Source organism: Papio anubis, chromosome 1 (assembly GCF_008728515.1).
Source record: "Papio anubis isolate 15944 chromosome 1, Panubis1.0, whole genome shotgun sequence".
In the NCBI taxonomy this organism is placed as follows: domain Eukaryota; kingdom Metazoa; phylum Chordata; class Mammalia; order Primates; family Cercopithecidae; genus Papio; species Papio anubis.
Window position 1 is genome coordinate 2,387,468 of NC_044976.1, and position 20,190 is coordinate 2,407,657.

At 50.3% G+C, this 20,190-nt stretch overlaps 1 protein-coding gene across 5 annotated transcripts in view; it reads left to right on the plus strand.

The window, feature by feature from the left end:
• Positions 1 to 3,288, plus strand: part of PRDM16 (PR/SET domain 16) — a 252,575-nt gene extending 249,287 nt beyond the window's left edge. For 3 of the 5 annotated variants that reach the window (XM_031663781.1, XM_031663783.1, XM_031663788.1), the window contains one exon: positions 1,276 to 3,288. In XM_031663781.1, the coding sequence (XP_031519641.1) occupies positions 1,276 to 1,410 (135 nt within the window). In that variant the 3' untranslated portion in view covers positions 1,411 to 3,288. The remainder of the gene's footprint in view (positions 1 to 1,275) is intronic. The other 2 variants (XR_004182315.1, XM_031663786.1) reach the window with 2 other exon arrangements.
• Positions 3,289 to 20,190: the final 16,902 nt, after the last annotated feature.

Consider the following 20,190-nt stretch of genomic DNA (forward strand, 5'->3'; position numbering starts at 1 on the left):
AGATAGGCCCCAGTGACCACCGCCCTCCCGCAAGCTGGGGTGCAGCAGGGAGGGGCTGAGAGCCGATGACCCTGGCGGGACCCTCACGAGGGAGCTCACTCGTGGACACGGGCAGCTCACCTTCCTGTGGTCCTCAGTGGGAAAAGTCTGTGAGCAGGTTTCTGGCCTGCCCAGCCACCTTCGTCTCACTCCCTCTCTGAGCTGGGCCCCAGTGGCCTGCAGTCCGGATTTTTCCCACGGGAAGAGCTGTCCAGCCGGGCGGTCTCTGCTTCCCGGCTGGAGCTATGAGGTCAGCAAGGGCACCAGGGTTGGCCCCAGGTGCTTCTCAGCTTCTCTCCTTAGGGCGGGTGGCCCCAGGGCCCTGCCCACGCATCTCTCCAGTCTATAGGGACTGGGGGTCTCATTCAGCTCTCTACAGCCCTCCCAGAGGAAACAGGTCCGCCCCAGGTCTCAGCAAAAGCCGTCTGCGTGTCTGTCTTTGTCTTTTTACTAATTCTGTCTGGAGTGTTAACTCGGGTGGGACAGCGTTGGGCTTCCCCACCTTCCTTGCCCTTAACCCGCACACGATGCTCCCCGAGTCCCATCCCCACCTGCCCTGTGCTGGGGGCAGAAGGATGTCTCATGAGCTAATGCCTGGAAACATACCTGCACTTCCTAAGAATCCCATCGGCCCAGAAATGCTGCACGTCCCTGTCCCAGAGGCAGCTCTTTGGTGTCCCCACGGTCACCAAAACAGGCATCCCCTGGCAGGGGTGGCTCTTGTTGACCCCCAGGGCCCTCCTAGACCAGACACGTGTCTGTAGTTTCTGCTGATCACCAAGTGGAGAAAACTTGGGAGGAAGGGGTGGGAAGGAGAGGAGGCTTTGAGGGGGAGGACCCCAAAGCAGCCAAGGGAGCTGGTGTGCACAGGAGGCCCCGCACTGGCACCCCAGTGTCCTGGCATCACTCAGAGCAGCGGGTGGCCTTCCTCCCTCCCACTGTCACGGCTGCTCATGTCTTCCTCTTCCAGGCTGCGGAGAGAATCTGGATCTCTTAGTCCCTTTTGCTCCCTCTTCCCACTGTGGACCAGGGCGAGGTTGAGCCAGGCCAGGGCTGCGGGAGGCTAGGAACAGATGAGGCTCGGCCCTGCCGTCCCGGATCAGTCTGTCCTGCCCGCACGCTCACCTGCCTGTGTGAAACAGCCCGCCTTGTCCATGCGCTGCCTGTCTGGGATGGCCCGCCCTGCCCACATGCTCACCTGCCTGTCCTGTGTGTGTGTCATCCCCTCCCCGCCAGGCATATGCAATGATGCTGTCCCTTTCCGAAGACACTCCTCTCCACACCCCCTCCCAGGGCTCTTTGGACGCTTGGTTGAACATCACTGGAGCCACGTCGGAGTCTGGAGCATTTCACCCCATCAACCACCTCTGACGGGCTGGGCGGCCGGGGGCCGGCGGCCAGAGTGAGGGCACCAGCCGCGGAGGACGGAGGCTGATGGGGCCGCGGAGGACCCCGTCCCTGCGTGTGGCCACTCCTCAGCATCCTCCCCACCCACCATGTTTCATTCCGACTTTTCCAGTGGAAACTCAGACCCCGAAAGTCCCTAAAGCAGCCGTAGAATCTCACAATCTCCAACGATTGGTCTTGAGAACACTGTTCAGTGATGGCTCTGCAGGCGGCCGTCCAGAGACAGCCAACGGAGCTGCCTCGCAGAATCAGCCAGTGGGCAGGTGGACGCTCCGCTGAGACACAGAATCAACACGTGGACAGGTGGACGCTCCGCTGAGACACAGAATCCACCCGTGGACAGGTGGACGCTCCGCTGAGACAGAAGCTGGTGGCCACTGCTGGGTGCCTGCGTGGGGTCGCAGAAGGGAATGGATAGACGGGTGTGCTCGAAAGAGAGAGATCACTCAAATGATTTTTATAATGAAATGACAAGAATAACCCTTTTGGTAATCGTATTGACTACAGAGTCTATTTAAGCATGTGGTTTTAAAAATAGACAGTATTTTTTAAAAATCAAAAAATGACTTGCAAATTGTTTTTTAAAAGTAATTTTGCATTGCTTTGAAATTTGAGCTCGTTTGCAAACCCGAGTCTGCCTGGGAACCCGCACTGTGCCTGGGTGTGTTCTTTCTACTGTAGATAATGGAGAAATTTTCTATCTCTGTCCCTATTTGTATACACCAAGGTGACGCCGGGTGCCCTGAGGCAGAGCAAGAGGCATGGGACCACACCCGCGAACCGTGCAGACTGCTGAGGGAGTCTTAGACAGGGTGCCCTGGGCTGCAGGCCTGCCCGAGGCTGGGATGGGGAGCATGCCTGCCATCATGTGACATGGAATTGGTGCCAGGGCCGCCACGTGGCCTTCAGAGGAATCCACAGGACCCCACCTAAGACCCCTCAATTGTATGGGGAAGTCGAGGGCCCATGGCTTGAGTCCACCATGCAGAGATGTGGCCGGGCACCCACCTTCCTTCCCTCCTCTGTCCCTGCCTTGGCCACCCCACGCCGGAACCCACCGCCGTCTTCTGAAGGCAGGGCCTTGGCCATGTCCTGGGTCTCCCAACTCCCACCTGTCCCCAGCCTCTCCGGTGTCCTCCACGTGGCTGCCCTGGGGAGCGATCCCAGCGGATGGCTCCGGGCCACCAAGCCGTACCTGTGCCTGAGACTCCGGATGGACGACACAGTCACCACGTCACTCTTCCTGTGCGCTCTTGGTGAGACACAGCTTGAGAACAGAAGGGCGTCGGGGGAACCTGCCGCAAGCAGCAGAGACAGCACAACCCCCGCGGCCCGGCCGCCTCCCTCTCTTGGGATGCAACTTCTTCCCCACTCGGATGGGCTTTAAATTATTCCCATAGGGGCCAATTTCAAATAATAATTTTTTCCCTGATGGAATTTACCTTAATCTGTATATAACTTGTAATTTTTTCTAATTCATTTCTTTTCTTATTTTATTTCCTCCTTAACAGTATTTTTGGCATTAGACATTCTTATTGTGAAGAAATAATGTTAATATAAGTATCTGGTGAAGGACCAAAACCGTGTAATAAGGTTGTGTGTCGTGTGGGAGTGGGGCGATTTTTTATGTGCCAAATACCCCCGTCCCCCCCATGAATCCTGCTGTCCCTGCTGCCGTTTACCAGACAATCATATGTTTTTGTTAAATTTGCGTTTCAGTTGCATTTGCATTTAAGACAAGTGTTCTATTTATTTCTTGTATTGTTTGGAAGAAAAAATCATGATAGTGTCCCAACAAGAAGAGAAAAAAAACGCCCACGTTGCCCTTAAAAAAAAAAAAAAGAGCGTAAATACAAACAGGAGTGGTGCAAGCCGCCTTGGTGTGGGTTTGTGTCACGCGTGGACATCTCAAGCTGTCCCCAGCGGTGACAGGAGATGTCCTGGCTGCTCCAGGCCAAAAGACAATCGTCTCTGTGGGGGCCAGGCGGTCCAGGCTTGCACTGAAGACTTGCCATGGGGAGGTTCCTGTAGGAGGCTCCACCTGATGTATCACAGTGAAAGGGACCCCTCCCACGCCACATCTGCACAGCGTGACAAGACGGGACCCACCTGTGCGTGCGCTGGGGCCACGTGCGGCCTGGGTGGCCCCCCGGGGCAGCGGGGGAGCTGCCTGCAGAAGAGCCAGCTGGCGTGTCGGGAAGGATTCAGGATCTGCAAACACAACCGTTCAGGCCTCCTTATGCGTTTCCACAACATCCCCTGGGTCAGACCCACCAGGCACCGCATAGGAATTTCCAGTTTTCCTTGATCTAGATGGGATTCTTGTACAAATTCAACCTCGGACATAAACACCCCGTTTCTGTAAACCCAAATTATATGATTTCTTCTGCGAAAGAGTAAGGTGTGTGCTTTTTTTTTTTTTTTTTTTTTTTGCAACACGGCCCCATCTCTCTGAAGTGGGACGTTCGGACGGATGGAGCCCTCAGCGTGTCTTTTCGGCAGAAGCAGAACCGATGAGGGCCACCCTTACCGTTGCTCTCCGGATCTCCCCGTCCCATCCCGCCGTTTTCAGCTGTCTTCCCAAGCATCCCGTCTTCTCTCGGCGCTCTTTCCTTCCACCCTTCCCAAGAGTCCTGGTTGCACGTTTTAAGTCACATATTTTTGTCCCCCTGAAAATGATAGCAAGCCCAGTTTCTCCTGAGCATCCAGCCCCCAGGTCCCAGCACTTGGCATTTTCAGGAGGCCCTGTTCTTACTGCCCCTGACAAAGACAGCACTTATTTCCTGGGCTGGTGCACCCCAAAACATGGCACCGACACTTAGCGTGGCCCCAGGCCCCAGCGAGCCTCGCCCTCCCAGCTTTGCTCCGCCCAGCAGTGTTGGTGCCCAGAGATGACATGGGCCAGGGAGCCCGGCCCAGGTGTGAGAATTCAGAGATTCTGGCCTTCAACTGTCACCACACTATAAGGGGCCCATGTCGCTGTGTAGCATGGACAGGGACGTGACAAGGCAACTGGCTGTCTGTGGCCAGGTGGCCAGGGTCAGGGCTGCAAGCCAGGGGTCCAGGGCCCCTCCGTTCAGCCTAAATGCTGCCCCAATGCTAACTCCTTGGATTGTCAACCCCCATCCCCCAAACGGAAATTCCGAAGGAGGCCTCCTCGCACCTGCCCTCTGCTGCTCCTCAAAACCCAGCCCCCAGCGAGCCGACGTCCCCACCAGTTCCTGCTCTCATCCCCAGGTTGGGCCCATGGGGTTGCTCCTCTGTGGGCCCGGCAGACCCTTCATGAGGGGGACCCAAGCTGTCACTGACTCCAACCCAGAGGAGCGAGCCCCTGCACCCTGCATGGGGCCCTGGGGTGTGGAGCAGTCGCTGGGATGGGCATGGCGTGGCCTGAGAGACTGCCCAGCTGGAGAGGCCTTCCTTTACAAGGCCATGCTTGCAGCTGTCCCATCCAGACCCCGACTGGCCAAGACCTCCACGTCCCCAGAGTCCAGCCCTGGAAATTCCAAGGGCCCTGGTGTCCCCTGCCTTCCCCGCTTCCCCGTGAGCGTCTGCAAAGCACTTGCCTGAATACATATCACGTATTTTAGACTCGAAGCCTCGAAGCACTGGATTGTGGTCCCCTGCTCCTCTGTCCCGTCCCCCTGCCCAAGTGACTGAAACCTACTGAGCTATATTCACTGTGCTGTCCTAGGGGAGGGAGAGGAGAGCTCGCCCCTGCACTGCAGCCTTGGTGGGGAGGGCAAGGCTCCCCTCCCAGCCAGGGATGCCAGGACGTAGCTGCTCCTGGTCAGTGGAGGTCAGCCGGGTATCAAAAGCCATGAAACTGTGTCTCTGTAGCAATGAGTGATACTGTGACGAAAACATTCTTGCGTTCTTCTGAGAAGAGTTCCTCAGTTCCTTCCATTCCATACTTGTGTTTGTTTTGTTCTTCTCTGTCACTGGTTCGTATCACCACTTTTGGAAAAAAACTACATAAATAAATAAAAGGCAGCTTGAGTTTCCAAACGTGCGATTCACTCGTGAACAAAAGTCATTCTAACAATTGCCTTTGGCGTCACGTGCATTGCCACTTCTCTTTCAGCACAAGGGATGCTGAGCCCTGGTGTCAGAGTCGTAATTTAACGCGTGTGTGTATACGGACTTTGTCCCTTAAGGTCTATATAAAGAATCCTCGCAGAATCACAGACCTGTGCCGCCCGCCACCTTTTGCCATTGTTACATGATAGATTTGGTTTTGTTTTGTTTTGTTTTGTTTTTTCTTTTAGAAATGTACAGTGTTGAAAAAGAAATCAAATGTAAATGTCTGGTTTTCATATAATGTTTAAAAAGACCATTGAGGAGGAGGCTGGCGCTCGCCCCATGTCCCCCTTGATTGTAAATTGCTTCTGTTTATAAGTAAACTGTGCATGACTCCTGCGTAGCGGTCATTATCGTGTCTGTTGGTGAAATTTTTATTAAAAGGAAAATTCTGTAGATGCACTTATTGAATATGTGATTAGGATCTACGTCCGAGACTAGGAGTCCTGAACTGCCGACGCAAAAGAGGCACAGTTCCCAATTAATACGGAAATCGCTGTGGGAGAAGAATGAAATGAGACATGAAGTGTAGGAAATCATGAAAAGAACAACTTTGCAAATTTCATTCTGATGCTTGTGATAAAGACAAATGTACTTGTGTAGAGACATTTCCTTAAGAGAAGACCTAGGAGAAGCTGATTTTGAGGTTAATGCTGTAGAATAGGACTGTATACCAAATGTAATCTTTCCAATGCTCCAATGAATTTATACATGAGATTGATATGCAATAAATCTGTGTGCTTTTCTAAGCCTCGGTGCCCGCGAGCTTCATTGAGGGAGAGGCTCCAGGCCTGTGGAAGGGAGAGGAGGCGCAAGCCAGGACTTGGCCGAGGTCCAGGCTCCCTGGCCTTGACTGAGGAGTCCCGGGGCCAGGCCTTGATGCCCTTGGAGCATTGTTCCCTCCATCTTCCAGGGCAGACTCCTGGCTATTCCCATTTTCCAGAAAAGAATAAGCTCAGGAAGGCATCAACTCCCTGGACAGCCCCGCAGCGAGCACGGTGACCTCCAGGTGTGTCCCTCCGCCAAGCATGATGGCCTACAGATGCAGCAGCCTCCAGGCATGTCCCCCAGCTGTGCCTGCCTCCAGGTGCACAGGACCCAGGGCCTACCCCACAGGCCTTGCCCCGAGGCCTCCGGGGGACGCAGCGTTCCTTGCTGGAGGTGCTGGGGGAACCGATCTTCCACGGCAACATTCTCCAGGCTTTTTAGCACCTGGTTTCATGGCAGACAGGTTTTCCACAGACCAGGGGATGGATGGCTTGGGGCTGATTCAAGTGCATTACACATATCGTCCACTGTATTCCCATTATTATTACATTAGAGTATATAATGAAATAATTCTACAACTCACCATAGTGTAGAATCCGTGGGAGTCCTGAGCTTGTTTTCCTGCAGCTAGATGGTCCTATCTAAGGGTGATGGGAGACAGTGACCGATCATCAGGCATTAGATTCTCATGAGGAGCGAGCAGCCTAGATCCCTCACGCACAGTTCACAATAGGGCTCACGCTCCCATGAGAATCTCACGCTGCGGCTGATCTGACAGGATGTGGAGCGCAGACGATGATGCAGACAATGGGGAGCGGCTGTAAACACAGAGGAAGCTGGGTTCGCTCAACCGCTGCTCCCCCCATGCTGTGCGGCCTGGGTCCTAACAGGCCAAGTACTGGTCCTGGCCCAAGGCCTGGGGTCTGGGGACCTCTGTTCTAGGCAAGTCCTCAACCCACCCCTTCCTAAGGGTGGCCCTCCCCATGTCAGCCCTCCCTGAAAGCTGTGTCCACCATGCCTGGGAGAAGGCTGCTTGCTTGAATGAATGACGGGATGAGTGAATCGGTGGCTTGCTGTGAGGGCCATTACTCAGCATGGATTCTGGGATCACCAGGGCCTCCCAAGTCCACCGAGCGGCCAGAGAAGGCTCTAATGTAGGTAAAGGGAAGCGGGGGGTTGGGGGCTGGGGTCCTCAACGGCAGCTCCTGGTGGCAGCCAAACGGGCACACGCAGAGGCTGATCTCAGAACAAGATCCCAGACCCGAGTCTGGGGTGTTGAGCATTTTTATGTTCTTAACACCACCACGTGAAGTGTTTACACAGTGCTGGACTAGCAGGGGCAATGCCTTTCAATATTTCAAGGTTCCTTCCCTTCCCGATGTGATTCACGAAGCGGCGGTGAGATCTTAAGCCCCCTCAGTCAGATGTGGGCTTGGCCCCGGGAGCCTGAGGCCCAGAGACAGCCTGGAAGGCTTCTCTCTGGGAAACACGTTTCCGCTCTCAGAGGACAAATTATGTGAATCACAGAACTGATGGATGGCCCTCATCCCAAAAGTCACTCACAGCAATCGAATGACAGTACACAACCTCCACATAATGGCCCTTCCCTGGAGCTGGCCACGCTGGGCCTCCACGAGTGAAAACCCTTCCCATCTTTGTTCAGCCTGGCAAACTTTCTCCTCATTAGCCCTGGAGGGGAGAGGAAAAATCTATGGAATAAGGGAGCTATCTGATAATGGCCCTATTGTCAGGGCGACCCCAGAGGGAGAGAGAACAGAGACTCACAGAATATTGCTGACAAGTGGACTTTGTCTTCCTGCGGCCGGTTCCTTGCATAAAAGACGGAGGAAAAAGGCTCCATTTTGGAAACAGGGAAAAATCAACAGGAGAAAAAAAAATGTGTCAATGAGGAATCTGTTTTCTGGGAAAAGAGATGCTTTTTAATTCCCCTTCAGATTCATTTTGGGCCAAGTGAGCTTGTCAGTTATTTGCAGAGAAGCTATTTTGAGAAGCATTAACCTTAATTCTCATGGCAGCAAAAGCCTCCCAAAAATCAAAATGTGTCCTCATTCAGGGTAAAATGGCCAGAACGAGGGTGGCTTTTGTACAGACAGAGGTGCCCAGAGAAAGGTGTCCCGCAGCATAAGTTGCTCAAGGGGGACTCTGGGATAGAGGCAGCCACCAGCCCTGAGCCTGGCTGCCATCCCTGCTGGTGGAAGGGGTCCGGGCTCTCCACGGCGGGACAATGTCTCCCACAAGCCTTGGTCCTCATTCAGGACAGGGAAACCGGATGGAATTCACGCCCCCAGTTCCAGGGAATAAGAGAAAGAAATTCTGAGATGACAAGCAGAGCCCAGGCATGACCCGAACCCCAAAGAGGCGCTGAGGCCCACCCAAGAGCCCAAGGGAGGGAGCTGGCTCTTCCTCTGTCCCGTGTTGGGGTATGTGGTCCTGGATTCCTGAGCCCATCAGGCTACCCGGAGGCTCCAGGAAGCCAGAGAGGCAAGGACAGAGCAGGGTCCAGCTTTAAGAAGCAGTGAATAGCAGGCACTCATCCATGTAAGATCTGTGCACCAGCGCCCACAGCAGCCTTGTCATCACAGCTCCAACCCGGAAAGGGCCCAAACGTCCACCCACTGGTGCCTGCAGGGACTATGCAAAGGAACAAAGACCTCCCAAATGAGGACAGGCAGAGGCCACTTACTCAGAGCTTGCTGTAGCAAGAGAGCCGGCCGCCATGGCCTGCCTGGCAGAGCCTCCAAGGCAGGCAAGGGGCTGGGAAGCTTCAGAGTGGAGATGGGAAGGCTCCAGGTGAGCCCCGATGGAGGCTGTTGGCCTGGGGAGCTGGAGGCGGCTGACCAGAAGCAGGTGTCCTTCGGGATTAGGGAGGGGGCCTGTGAAGAGTTGGAATATGAACTGAAGTGGGGACAAAACTTAAGGAGGCCGTCAGTTGCCAATCAAGTGTTGGCCATTTGGGGGCCAGCTGTGGCAGACGTTAGTGCTTTTCATTGCTGCAGCCTGTGAGTGCTGTTTTTTTAAATAAAATTTCATTATTAAAGCAGTTTTAGTTCACAATAAAACCAATCAGAAGGTGCAGAGATGGCCATGTGCTCCCAGCCCCCACACATACACAGCCTCCCCCATTATCACCGTCCCCCATCTCAGCAGATGAGCCTGCATCCACACGTCCTCACCCACAGTCCCCGTCGGGGTTCACTCTTGGAGTACATTCTATGGGTTTTGACCAACGTGGACTGGCGCGGATTCCCCACCTCAGTGTCATACAGCTGGGTTTCACCACCCCAAAAATCCTCTGGGCTCTGCCTCTTCATCCCTCCCTCCCTGCAACCCAGGCAACCCGACCTTTTTATTCTCCACAGCGTTGCCCTGGCCAGAATGTCATGTCGTTGGAATCACACAGTGTGTATGCAGCCTTTTTAGACTGGCCTCTTTCACGTAGAAATATCCATTTAAGATGCTTTCAGGTATTTTCTTTTCCTTTTCTTTTTCTGAGAGAGAGTCTCGCTCTGTGGCCCAGGCTGGAGTGCAGTGGCGTAATCTCAGCTCACTGCAGCCTCTGCTTCCCAGGTTCCAGTAATTCTCCTGCCTCAGCCTCCTGGGTAGCTGGGATTACAGGCACGCTCCACCCCGCCTGGCTAATTTTTGTATTTTTAGTAGAGATGGGGTTTCACCATGTTGATCGGGCTGGTCTCGAACTCCCGACCTCAGGTGATCCTCCCACCTCGGCCTCCCAAAGTGCTGGGATTCCAGGTGTGAGCCACCGCACCCAGCCTCCTTCATGTCTTTTCATGGGTTGATCACTCATGTCTTTTAGCACTGAATGATATTGTACTGTCTGGATGGACCACAGTTTATTTAACCACTCACCTACTGAAGGACATCGTGCCAGCTTCCAAGTTTTGGAAGCCACTATAAAGGTTTTTGTTTGGATACGTTTTCAACCCCTTTGGGTGAAAAGGACTGTGGTTTCTGTGTCCTACGATGAAAGTGTGTTTACATTTGTAAGAAAACACCAAAGTCTTCCAGAATGGCTGTACTGTTTTGCATTCCCATCAGTCACGAAGGAGGGCTCCTGTTGCTCCACATCCTCACCAGCACGTGGCATCGCCTGTGTTCTGGATTCGGGCCGTTCTAACAGGCGTGTACCAGCATCGCACTGGGGCTTTAATTTGCAGCCACCTAACGATGCCATGTGGAGTGTCTCCCACTGCTTCAGCGCCTTCTGCAGATCTTCTCTGTGAGGGGTCTGTTCAGGTGGGCACTTTCTTATTGCTGAGTGTGCTCTAGTCCTGCACATGGTCTGGCCTTTGGTCCACTTCGCCTCTGAAAACACTGATGCCTCCATTGGAAGGAAGACTGCGAGGCAATGATGGGACAGCCGCTGGTGCGGGCCTGAAAGCCACACGGCTGAATCTCTAAGCCAGTGTGCCAGTGAAGGGAGCCATGGGCTGGAGAGTTCTGTGCAACTGATGTCTGGAAAAGGCAAAGCTACGGGATGGGGCACAGATCCACGCCGGGGGCGCAGGGCCAGGGGACTTACTGCGATGGGCACAGCAAGACTTCTAGAGCGACGGACACATCCTATATCATGATGGTGGTTACACAGGTATACAGTCATTAAAACTCATCTCACTGTACATTTTAAAAGGGTGATTTTACTGCACATAAATTGTGCCTCGATTAACATCATTTGTCAAAAACTGTGTGTCCCGCCCATCCCCACTTTAAGGCTGGGGTCTATCATGGAGCTGCCATTCCTGGAGGCCCTGGTGCAGCTTAAAGCAGCACTTCTCACCCAGGCTCCCCACTCGCCGAGACCTACACTCCTAGGCTCACCCAGGCTTCCCCTACCCCGAGTCCTACACTCCTAGGCCAGCCAGTCATCCTACCCTTGGAGAGGCTCTTCCCCCACTAAAGCACAAGCTGACCAGCAGCAAGCCCAGTGGGTCCTCGAGACTGGGGGCATGGGGCAGGGTGGAAGGGTGGGTGGCAAGGAGCAGAAAGGGTCTTGGCTTTGCTGAGGGCCAGTGCTGTGGGCTCCCAGCCTTGCCTGGCCCCAGGCCTTTGGGGTAAGCCTACTTCCAGCCCCTCCGAGTCAGCCAGAGCTTCTGAACAGATTTTCTGCTTGATATCATTCAAAGAGTTTAAAAACACACAGAGCAGCGCTGTAGGCTTTGATGGTTACATATGCCCATAGCAAGGGAACAAAAATGTGGTATGAGATGGATAAATACCAAATTCCGAGTTGTGGTTTCTTCTAGAAAGAAAGGGAGGTGGTGGGCTGGGGGCCGGGGGAGTGAACAGGCTTGGAGGGTGGGCTTCAATTTTATGTGCAGTTGTAGACACTTCAGGGTTCTCTAAATCACATTCAGGTCACCTGCAGAGTGACAGAGACAGAGAGAGGAGAGAGAGAACAAGACAGTTACTGTTACATCCTGTTTTACGTTTTGTTGCCTCACTGCACAAGCCAGGCCAGTGTTGAGTGGCAGTGCTGAGTGGACTTCCTTGCCAGGCTCAAGATCCCAAAGAGAAAGTCATCCATTCTCCAGCATCAGGTCTGCTGTGAGCTATCAGGTACCCTTTATGACACTGAGCAAGTGACCTTCCGTTTCTACATCACTGAGATTTTTATTTTATTTATTTTTTTTATTTATTTATTTGAGACAGTCTCACTCTGTCACCCAGGCTGGAGTACAGTGGTGCGATCTCGGCTCACTGCAAGCTCTGCCTCCTGGGTTCACACCATTCTCCTGCCTCAGCCTCCCGAGTAGCTGGGGCTACAGGTGCTGGCCACCACGCCCAGCTAATTTATTTTTTGTATTTTTAGTAGAGATGGGGTTTCACCGTGTTAGCCAGGATGGTCTTGATCTCCTGACTTTGTGATCCATCCACCTCAGCCTCCTAAAGTGCTAGGATTACAGGTGTGAGCCACTACACCCGGCCTAGATTTTTTTTTTTAATAAGCATTTGGTTGAGTCAAATTCTTTCTCTTGACCTATTGAAAAGTTATATGATTTTTCTCCTTCAGTCTGTTAATGTGGCAAATTACACTGACTGAATTTTTTTTTTTTTTTTTTTTGAGATGGAGTTTTTATCACCCAGGCTGGAGCGCAGTGATGCGATCTTGGTTCACTGCAACCTCCACCTCCCAGGTTCCAGTAATTTTCCTGCCTCAGCCTCCTGAGCAGCTGGGATTACAGGTGCCCACCACCATGCCTGGCTCATTTTTTGTATTTTTAGTAGAAATGGGTTTTCATCATGTTGGGTAGGCTGGTCTTGAACCCCTGACCTCAGGTGATCCACCCACCTCGGCCTCCCAAAGTGCTGGCCACTGACTGATTTTCAAATATTAAGCCAACCTTGCATTCCTAAGATAAGCCTCACTCGATCATGAGATGTTACTGATTAGATAATAGCTGGATTTAATATTTTATAAAATCATTCCATACCTATATCCATGAGGAATATTAGTCTATACTTTTATTTTCTTGTGACTTTTTAGTATCAGTGTCAGGACAATACCGGCCTCATGAAATGAGTTGAGAAATGTTTTTTTCTTCCTCATGTTTCTGAAAGAGGTTATGTGAGATTGGTATTATTTCTTCCTTTTCATTGAATGTTTAACTGAACTCACCAGTGTTGTCATTAGGGCCTGGAGTATTCTTTGTGTAAAGGTTTTTTTGGTTTTTTGTTTGTTTTTTAATTAAGGATTCTTACCATAAGTTTAGGGATAAAAAAATAAAAAACAGGCCCTGTGCAGTGGCTCTCGTCTGTAATCCCAGCACTGTGGGAGGCTGAGGCTGGCAGATCACTTGAGCTCAAGAGATCAGCCTGGGCAATAAGGCAAAACCCCGTCTCTACAACAAATTTAAAAATCAGCTGGGTCTGGTGCATGCCTGTGGTCCCAACTATTCAGGAGGCTGAGGTAGGAGGACTGCTTGAGTCTGGGAGGTCGAGGCTGCACTGAGCCATGATTGCACCACTGCACTCTGGCCTGGGTGACACAGTGAGACCCTGTCTCAAAAAATAATAATGGTAATAATAAACAAAATATAAAATTGCATGTTTTCAATAGACACAGTGCTATTTTGATTTTCTATTTGTTCTTATGCCAGTTTTGATGATTTGTGTCTTTTAAAGAACATGGCCTCATGCCTGTGGTCCCAGCACTTTGGGAGGCCGAGGTGGGTGGATCATGAGGTCAGGAGATGGAAACCATCCTGGCTAACATGGTGAAATCCCGTCTCTACTAAAAATACAAAAAATTAGCTGGGCGTGGTGGTGGGCGCCTGTGGTCCCAGCTACTCAGGAAGCTGAGGCAGGAGAATGGCATGAACCCGGGAGGCGGAGCTTGCAGTGAGCCAAAATCGTGCCACTGCACTCCAGCCTGGGACAGAGCGAGACTCTGTCTCAAAAAAAAAAAAAAAGGCCGTTTCATCTAAGTGATTGAATCTATTGGCAAAAGCTTACTCAGAATATTTTCTTATCATTTTAATGTCTGCAAGATCAGTAGCATGGCCCTCTTTCTCTCCTGATATTGGTAATTTGAGCCTTATCTCTTTCTTTTGTAATCTAGTATTATCAATTTTATTGATCTTTTCAAAGATAGCCTTTTATTTTATCGATTTTCTCTATTATTGTCTATGGTACTGATTTCCATTGATTTATTATTTTTTAATTTACTTTGGCTTTAGTTTGCACTAATTTTTTTTCACTTAAAGATGGAAGCTTAGATCAATTTTCAACATGTCTTCTTTTCTAATAAGCATTCAAAGTCATCGTTAAGGGCAGTCCACACATTTTCATATTATGTATTTTCATTATAATTCAGTTCAAATATTTTCTAATTTCTTCTGCAATTCCTTCTTTGACCTTCAGGTTTCTTAAAAGTGCATTAATTTCCAAATATTTAAGAATTTTTCAGATATCATTTTGTGATTGGTTTCTAATTTAATTGTATTGTCAGAAAACATACTCTGTGGGATTTCAGTCATTTTAAATGTATGCAGGCATGTTTTATGGCCTAATATGTGGTCTGTCTTGGTGTATACTTCATGTGTACTTGAAAAGAATATGAATTCTGGAGTTCATATAGTCCATACAGTGCTCTATAAATGTCAATTAGGTCAAGTTGGTTGATAGGGTTGGTCAAGTGTTTTATACCCTTGGCGATTTTTCTATCTAGTGTCCTATCAGTTGTTGAGAGCAAGTGTTGAAACCTTCAACTATAACTGTGGGTCTGGTTTCCTTTCAGACTGGTCAGTGGTCATCTGCTCTTGTGTGTATTTTGAAACTATTATTATGTGCATAGGCACTTAGGACTATCTTCTTGACCAACTGAATCCTTTATTATTACATATTTCCCCATGGTAATATTCTTATTCTGAAATATGCTATTGTCTACTATTAGCAGAGCCATGCCTGCTTTCTTGTGACTAGTATTTGCATGCATATCTTTTACTTTCCTTTTACTTTCATCCTATCTGTATCTTTATATTTGAATCACCCTATCTAATAAGCATCATGTCATTGGGTCTTGCTTTTGATCCAGTCTGACAATCTCTACCTTTTAATTGGTGTGTTTAATCCATTCACCTTTAATATAATTATTGATATGGTTAGATATAGGCTACCATCTTGCCATTTGTTTTCTGTTTGTCAGATCTGGTTTTCGTCTTTGTTTCTGTTCCCCTGCCTTCTTTTGGATGAGTATTTTCTAGGATTCAATTCTCTCTTCTCCCTGGGCTTATTAGCTATTGCTCCTCACCTTAATTTTTAGCGTCTGATTTAGAGTTTTCAGTATTTACCTTTATCATTATCTATCTTTAAGTGATATTATACTCACTGTAAAATATACAGACTTTACTCTGGTATATTTCTATTCTCTCCTCCTGCCTTTTATGCTTTTACTGTAATATATTTCACTTTTACATATAAATTTGATAATACACTGTCGTTATTTTCACATTAGTCTCTGATCTTTTAAAGAAATGTTTTGGGCCGGGTGTGGTGGCTCACACCTGTAATCCCAGCACTTTAGGAGGCCAAGGCAGGCAGATCACAAGGTCAAGAGTTCAAGACCAGCCTGGCCAACACAGTGAAACCCCCATCTCTACTAAAAAGATACAAAAATTAGCCAGGCATGATGGTGCATGCTTGTAGTCCCAGCTACTTGGGAGGCTGAGGCAGGAGGACCACTTGAACCCAGGAGGTGGAGGTTGCAGTGAGCTGAGATCATGCCACTATATTCTAGTCTGCGTGACAGAGTGAGACTCCAACTCAAAGAAAAAAAAAAAAAAAAGGAATGTTTTGAAGCACAGAAAAAACGCCTCTCACATTTATCGACATATTTGCCATTTCCAGTGGGTTTCTATGCCTTGTGCAGACCTTAATTTATATCTGATATCATTTTCTTTTAGCCTGAAAAAATTCCTTTGACATTTCTTATAGTGTAGGTCTACTGGTGATGCATTTTCTCAGCATTTGCCTTAAAATGTCTTTATTCTCCTTTCATTTTTGAAGGATATTTTCACGAGAAATGGACATCTTGGTTGACAGTTTTGTTTTCTTTCAGCACTTTAAAGATGTTGTTCTAGTTCTCTCAGCTTTCAGTGTTTCCGATGACAAGCCAGCAGTTATTTTTGTCTTTATTCCCTTGTGATTTTTCCCTCTGTCACTGGTTTTCAGCCATTTCATTATGAGGTACCTTGGTGTGGTCTGCTTTGTACGTATGCTGCTGTGACATCTTTGTACTTATTCTATTTCATTCTAAGGTCCTTGGATCTGTGGACCTACGAGTTTTTATATATGAAAAATTTTCAGCCATTTTTTTTTTTTTTTTTTTAAATAAGACAGAGCTTTGGTCTGTCACCCAGGCTGGAGTACAGTGGCCCAACCACGGCTCACTGGAGCCTTGACCTCCCTGGACTCAAGCAATCCTCCCACCTCAGTCTCCCAAGTAGCTGGGACTACAGGCATGCACCACCATGCCCAACTAATTTTTCTATTTTTAGTAGAGACAGGGTTTCACCATGTTGCCCAGGCTTGTCTCGAACTTCTGGCCTCAAGTGATCCATCCACCTCAGTCTCCCAAAGTGCTGGGATTACAGGTGTGAGCCACTGAGCCCAGCCATTTCTTTAAACATATTTTCTCCCTTCCCCCTCCCCCATTTCTGGTCCTCCAGTTACACATATTGTTAGACTGCTTGATGCCTGATGCTGTCTCATAGGTCAACAAGGCTCTGTTTCTTCCTTTTCACTGGGTTTTTCCTCTGCATGCTTCAGTTCAAGTAACTTGTATTATCCTGGCTTCAAGTTTACTGAGTAGTTTAATCTGCTGTTAATCTCATCCAGTAGATTTTTTGTTTCATACATTGTGTATTTTCATCTTTAGAATTTCCATTTGATTCATTATTATACTTTCCATCTCTCCTTTGACTATGATCATGGTTTCCTATAAATCCTTGAAGAGGTAGGTAGGTAGGTAGGTAGATTTTTTTTTTTTTTTTTTTTTGAGACAGGGTCTGGCTCTGTTGCCCAGGCTCGAGTGCAGTGGTGCGAGTTCAGCTCACTGCAGCCTCCAAATCCCAGGCTCAATTGATCCTCCCACCCCAGTCTCCCGAGTATCTCGCCTGGCTAATTCTTTGTATTTTTTGTAGAGATGGGGTTTCACCACGTTGCACAGGCTGGTCTTGAACTCCTGGACTCAAGCAACTCACCATCTCAGCCTTCCAAAGTGCTGGGATTACAGGCATGCAGCACCGTGTCCAGCTGATGCTTGGGCGTATTTTTGGTGGTTGTTTTAAATGCCTTCTCTGTGAATCCTGTCATCCATGTCATTTCTGGGTCTGTTTCTATTGACTGATTTTTTTCCCAATTATCTGTCACAGGTTCCTGTTCCTGCTTCTTCACATGTCTAGTAATTTTGCATTGGGTGCTGGAGGTTGTAAATGTCAAAGTGTTTGAGTTTCTGGATTTTATTGGCCTTCTTTTCAAGAATGTTGAGGGTTGGCCGGGCGCGGTGGCTCAAGCCTGTAATCCCAGCACTTTGGGAGGCCGAGACGGGCGGATCACGAGGTCAGGAGATCGAGACCATCCTGGCGAACACGGTGAAACCCCGTCTCTACTAAAAAAATACAAAAGACTAGCTGGGCGAGGTGGCGGTCTCCTGTAGTCCCAGCTACTCGGGAGGCTGAGGCAGGAGAATGGCGTAAACCTGGGAGGTGGAGCTTGCAGTGAGCAGAGATCCGGCCACTGCACTCCAGCCTGGGCAACAGAGCGAGACTCCGTCTCAAAAAAAAAAAAAAAAAAAAAAATGTTGAAAATGTTGAGGGTTATGCTGATGCAGTTAACATATTTGTGGATCAGCCTGGTCCTTTCGGGACTTGCTTTGAACCTTCATTAGGTCATGTCTAGAGGAGCTGTCACCCTAGGATTACCTCAGCCCTTCACCTAGGACATGGCCTTCTTTGGTATCTACTGCATATTCTGGGTGGTCAAGATTTTTTCCCTCTGTCCCTGGTTTTCAGCCATTTCATTATGAGGCACTGTGGTGTGGTCTGCTTTGTACGTATGCTGCTCTGACTTCTTTGTACTTACTCTCCATTGCTTTGAGGTTCTTGGATCTACGGATCTATGGGTTTTTATCACACTTGGAAATTTTTCAGCCATTCTTTTTTTGAGATAGAGTCTTGGTCTGTCACCCAGGCTGGAGTAGAGTGGCTTGATCATAGCTCACTGGAGCCTTGTCCTCCCCAGGCTCAAGCGATCCTCCCTCCTCAGACTCCCAAGCAGCTGAGGTCGACGACGGATAGTCAGGGAGGGTTCTTCCTTCCTGGTGGCTGATGTTCCAGCATCCCCTGGCCTGGTGTGAACTCTGGCTCCCGGTGGCCGGCGTTCCAGCATCCCCTGCCTGGTGTAAACTCTGGCTCCCCGTGGCCGGCATTCCAGCATTCCCTGGCCTGGTGTGAACTCTGACTCCCAGTGGCTGGCGTTCCAGCATTCTCTGCCTGGTATGAACTCTGGTTCCCTGTGGCCAGTGTTCCAGCGTCCCCTGCCTGGTGTGAACTCTTGCTCCTGGTGGCCGGTGTTCCAGTATCCCCTGCCTGGTGTGAATTCTGGCTCCCGGTGGTCGTCATTCCAGCATCCCCTGGCCTGGTGTGAACTCTAGCTCCCGGTGGCTGGTGTTCCAGCGTCGCCTGGCCTGGTGTGAACTCTGGTGTCATTCTGCTCACAGAGCTCCCTGGTCACTGTTGGTCCCTGGCTTCGTGGGATCTTACTCTGCTTATGCACAGTTCAGTATTCAGCCAAAGGCTCAAGTGGACCCTTGTGGGGATTTTGGGGGTTCCACTGCATTGCTGCCTTCTCTCCAGGACTCTTTCGGGGCTCCCCTGCACTGCTGCCTTCTCTCCAGGACTCTGTCCATAGTCCTTGGCCTCCTTGGTTTCCCAACTCTGTCCCCTGCAGCCCAGTGAAGCCACCAGGTTCTCTCGGCCAAAGGCTTATTTGCCTCTTCCTCCAAGAATTTCTGTCTCTGCACCTGTTGTCCAGTGTTAGAAACAGCTGTTTCTCATATTTTTTGTTCTGTGTTCGAGTTGTTTGTGATGACAGATAAGTCTGGTACCGACGACTTTGTCATGGCCAAAACACGTGACATGTTTTAAATTCTCAACTTGGGCAAGATACATGGGGTTGCTTTTATATATTTTTATATAAAAATATAAAGACTATAGTTATGTCTTTGTAAACCAGAAATGGTCCCTAATGATGACCAGGGATCCTGGGCTTTGGCATCAGACAGACCTGGACTCTCACTTCGGCTGGGTCACTTACCAGCCAGGTAACAAGGGGCAAAACATTTCTCCTCTCAGTTAAGTGGGGACAACAACGACATCTGAGGGGGTTCCCGTAAGAATTCACTAAGATGACGCATGCAAGGCCCTCAGCATGAGGCTGGCACATAGTAGGTGCTTAATGGGAAGTAATGATCACCTGCTATTTTAGGGTACAAGGAGGAGGGGCATTTGCTCCTCAAACCCAACCTTCTTCCCACCAGCCTGGCCCCCCCAGCCATGGGCCTCCACCCACCCAGCACAGAGGCATCTCTGTCCTCCGTCCCACTCACAGCCACACCCTTGGGGCGCCTTCCCAGCTGCCTATGGGCTGCACAGGACACCCATGGAACTGCAGTGGGTAACAGGGCAGCCCAGCATTGAGGGCCTGAGAACTAAGGGCTGTCATGACCTTCCCTCCACCCCATGTGCTCCTCAGGGCCCCAGAGAGGGAGAAGAGCAGGTGGGAGCACTGCCCACTCGGCCTGGCAGGGAGGACAAACCTGCCCAGCAGCCTCAGCTCACCCTCAGCCCTGGGCACCTACCCTGGAAGGTCAAGTCAAAAGGCCTCCCATGGGGCTGCTGGCCTCAGGCACCACCTAAGGCCACGGGCTGTCTGTGCTGTGGCCCCAGTGGCTGAGCAAAAGCTTGGAAAACTCAAACCAAGGCCTGCAGGAGCTCAGGCCACCTCAAGCCGCAGGGAAGGAGCTCTGCTCCTACAGACAGAGGTGTGCTCTCTGGCTGGCACACCGGTGCCCGGCCAGAGCGCTGCCCACCCTGTAGCAATGCCCAGTGGCTGTTAAGCTTGGGGGAGCCACATCTTCTCCCCTGCTGGTTATGTGAGAGGGGAAGGCCCCCAGGGCAGGCAACACACATGGCTGAGCCACAGACTCTGGATCCCACCACAGAGGTGCAGAGAGTGCCACGGCCTACCCCGCTGGCAGGCCTCCCCGAAGTCTCTTTCTCCTTGCCAGCCCCTTAAGTCTCCAGGCTGGTTCCTTCCAACCTCTCCCTTGGGCCTCGTGCCAGGGCGATCTCCTGGGTC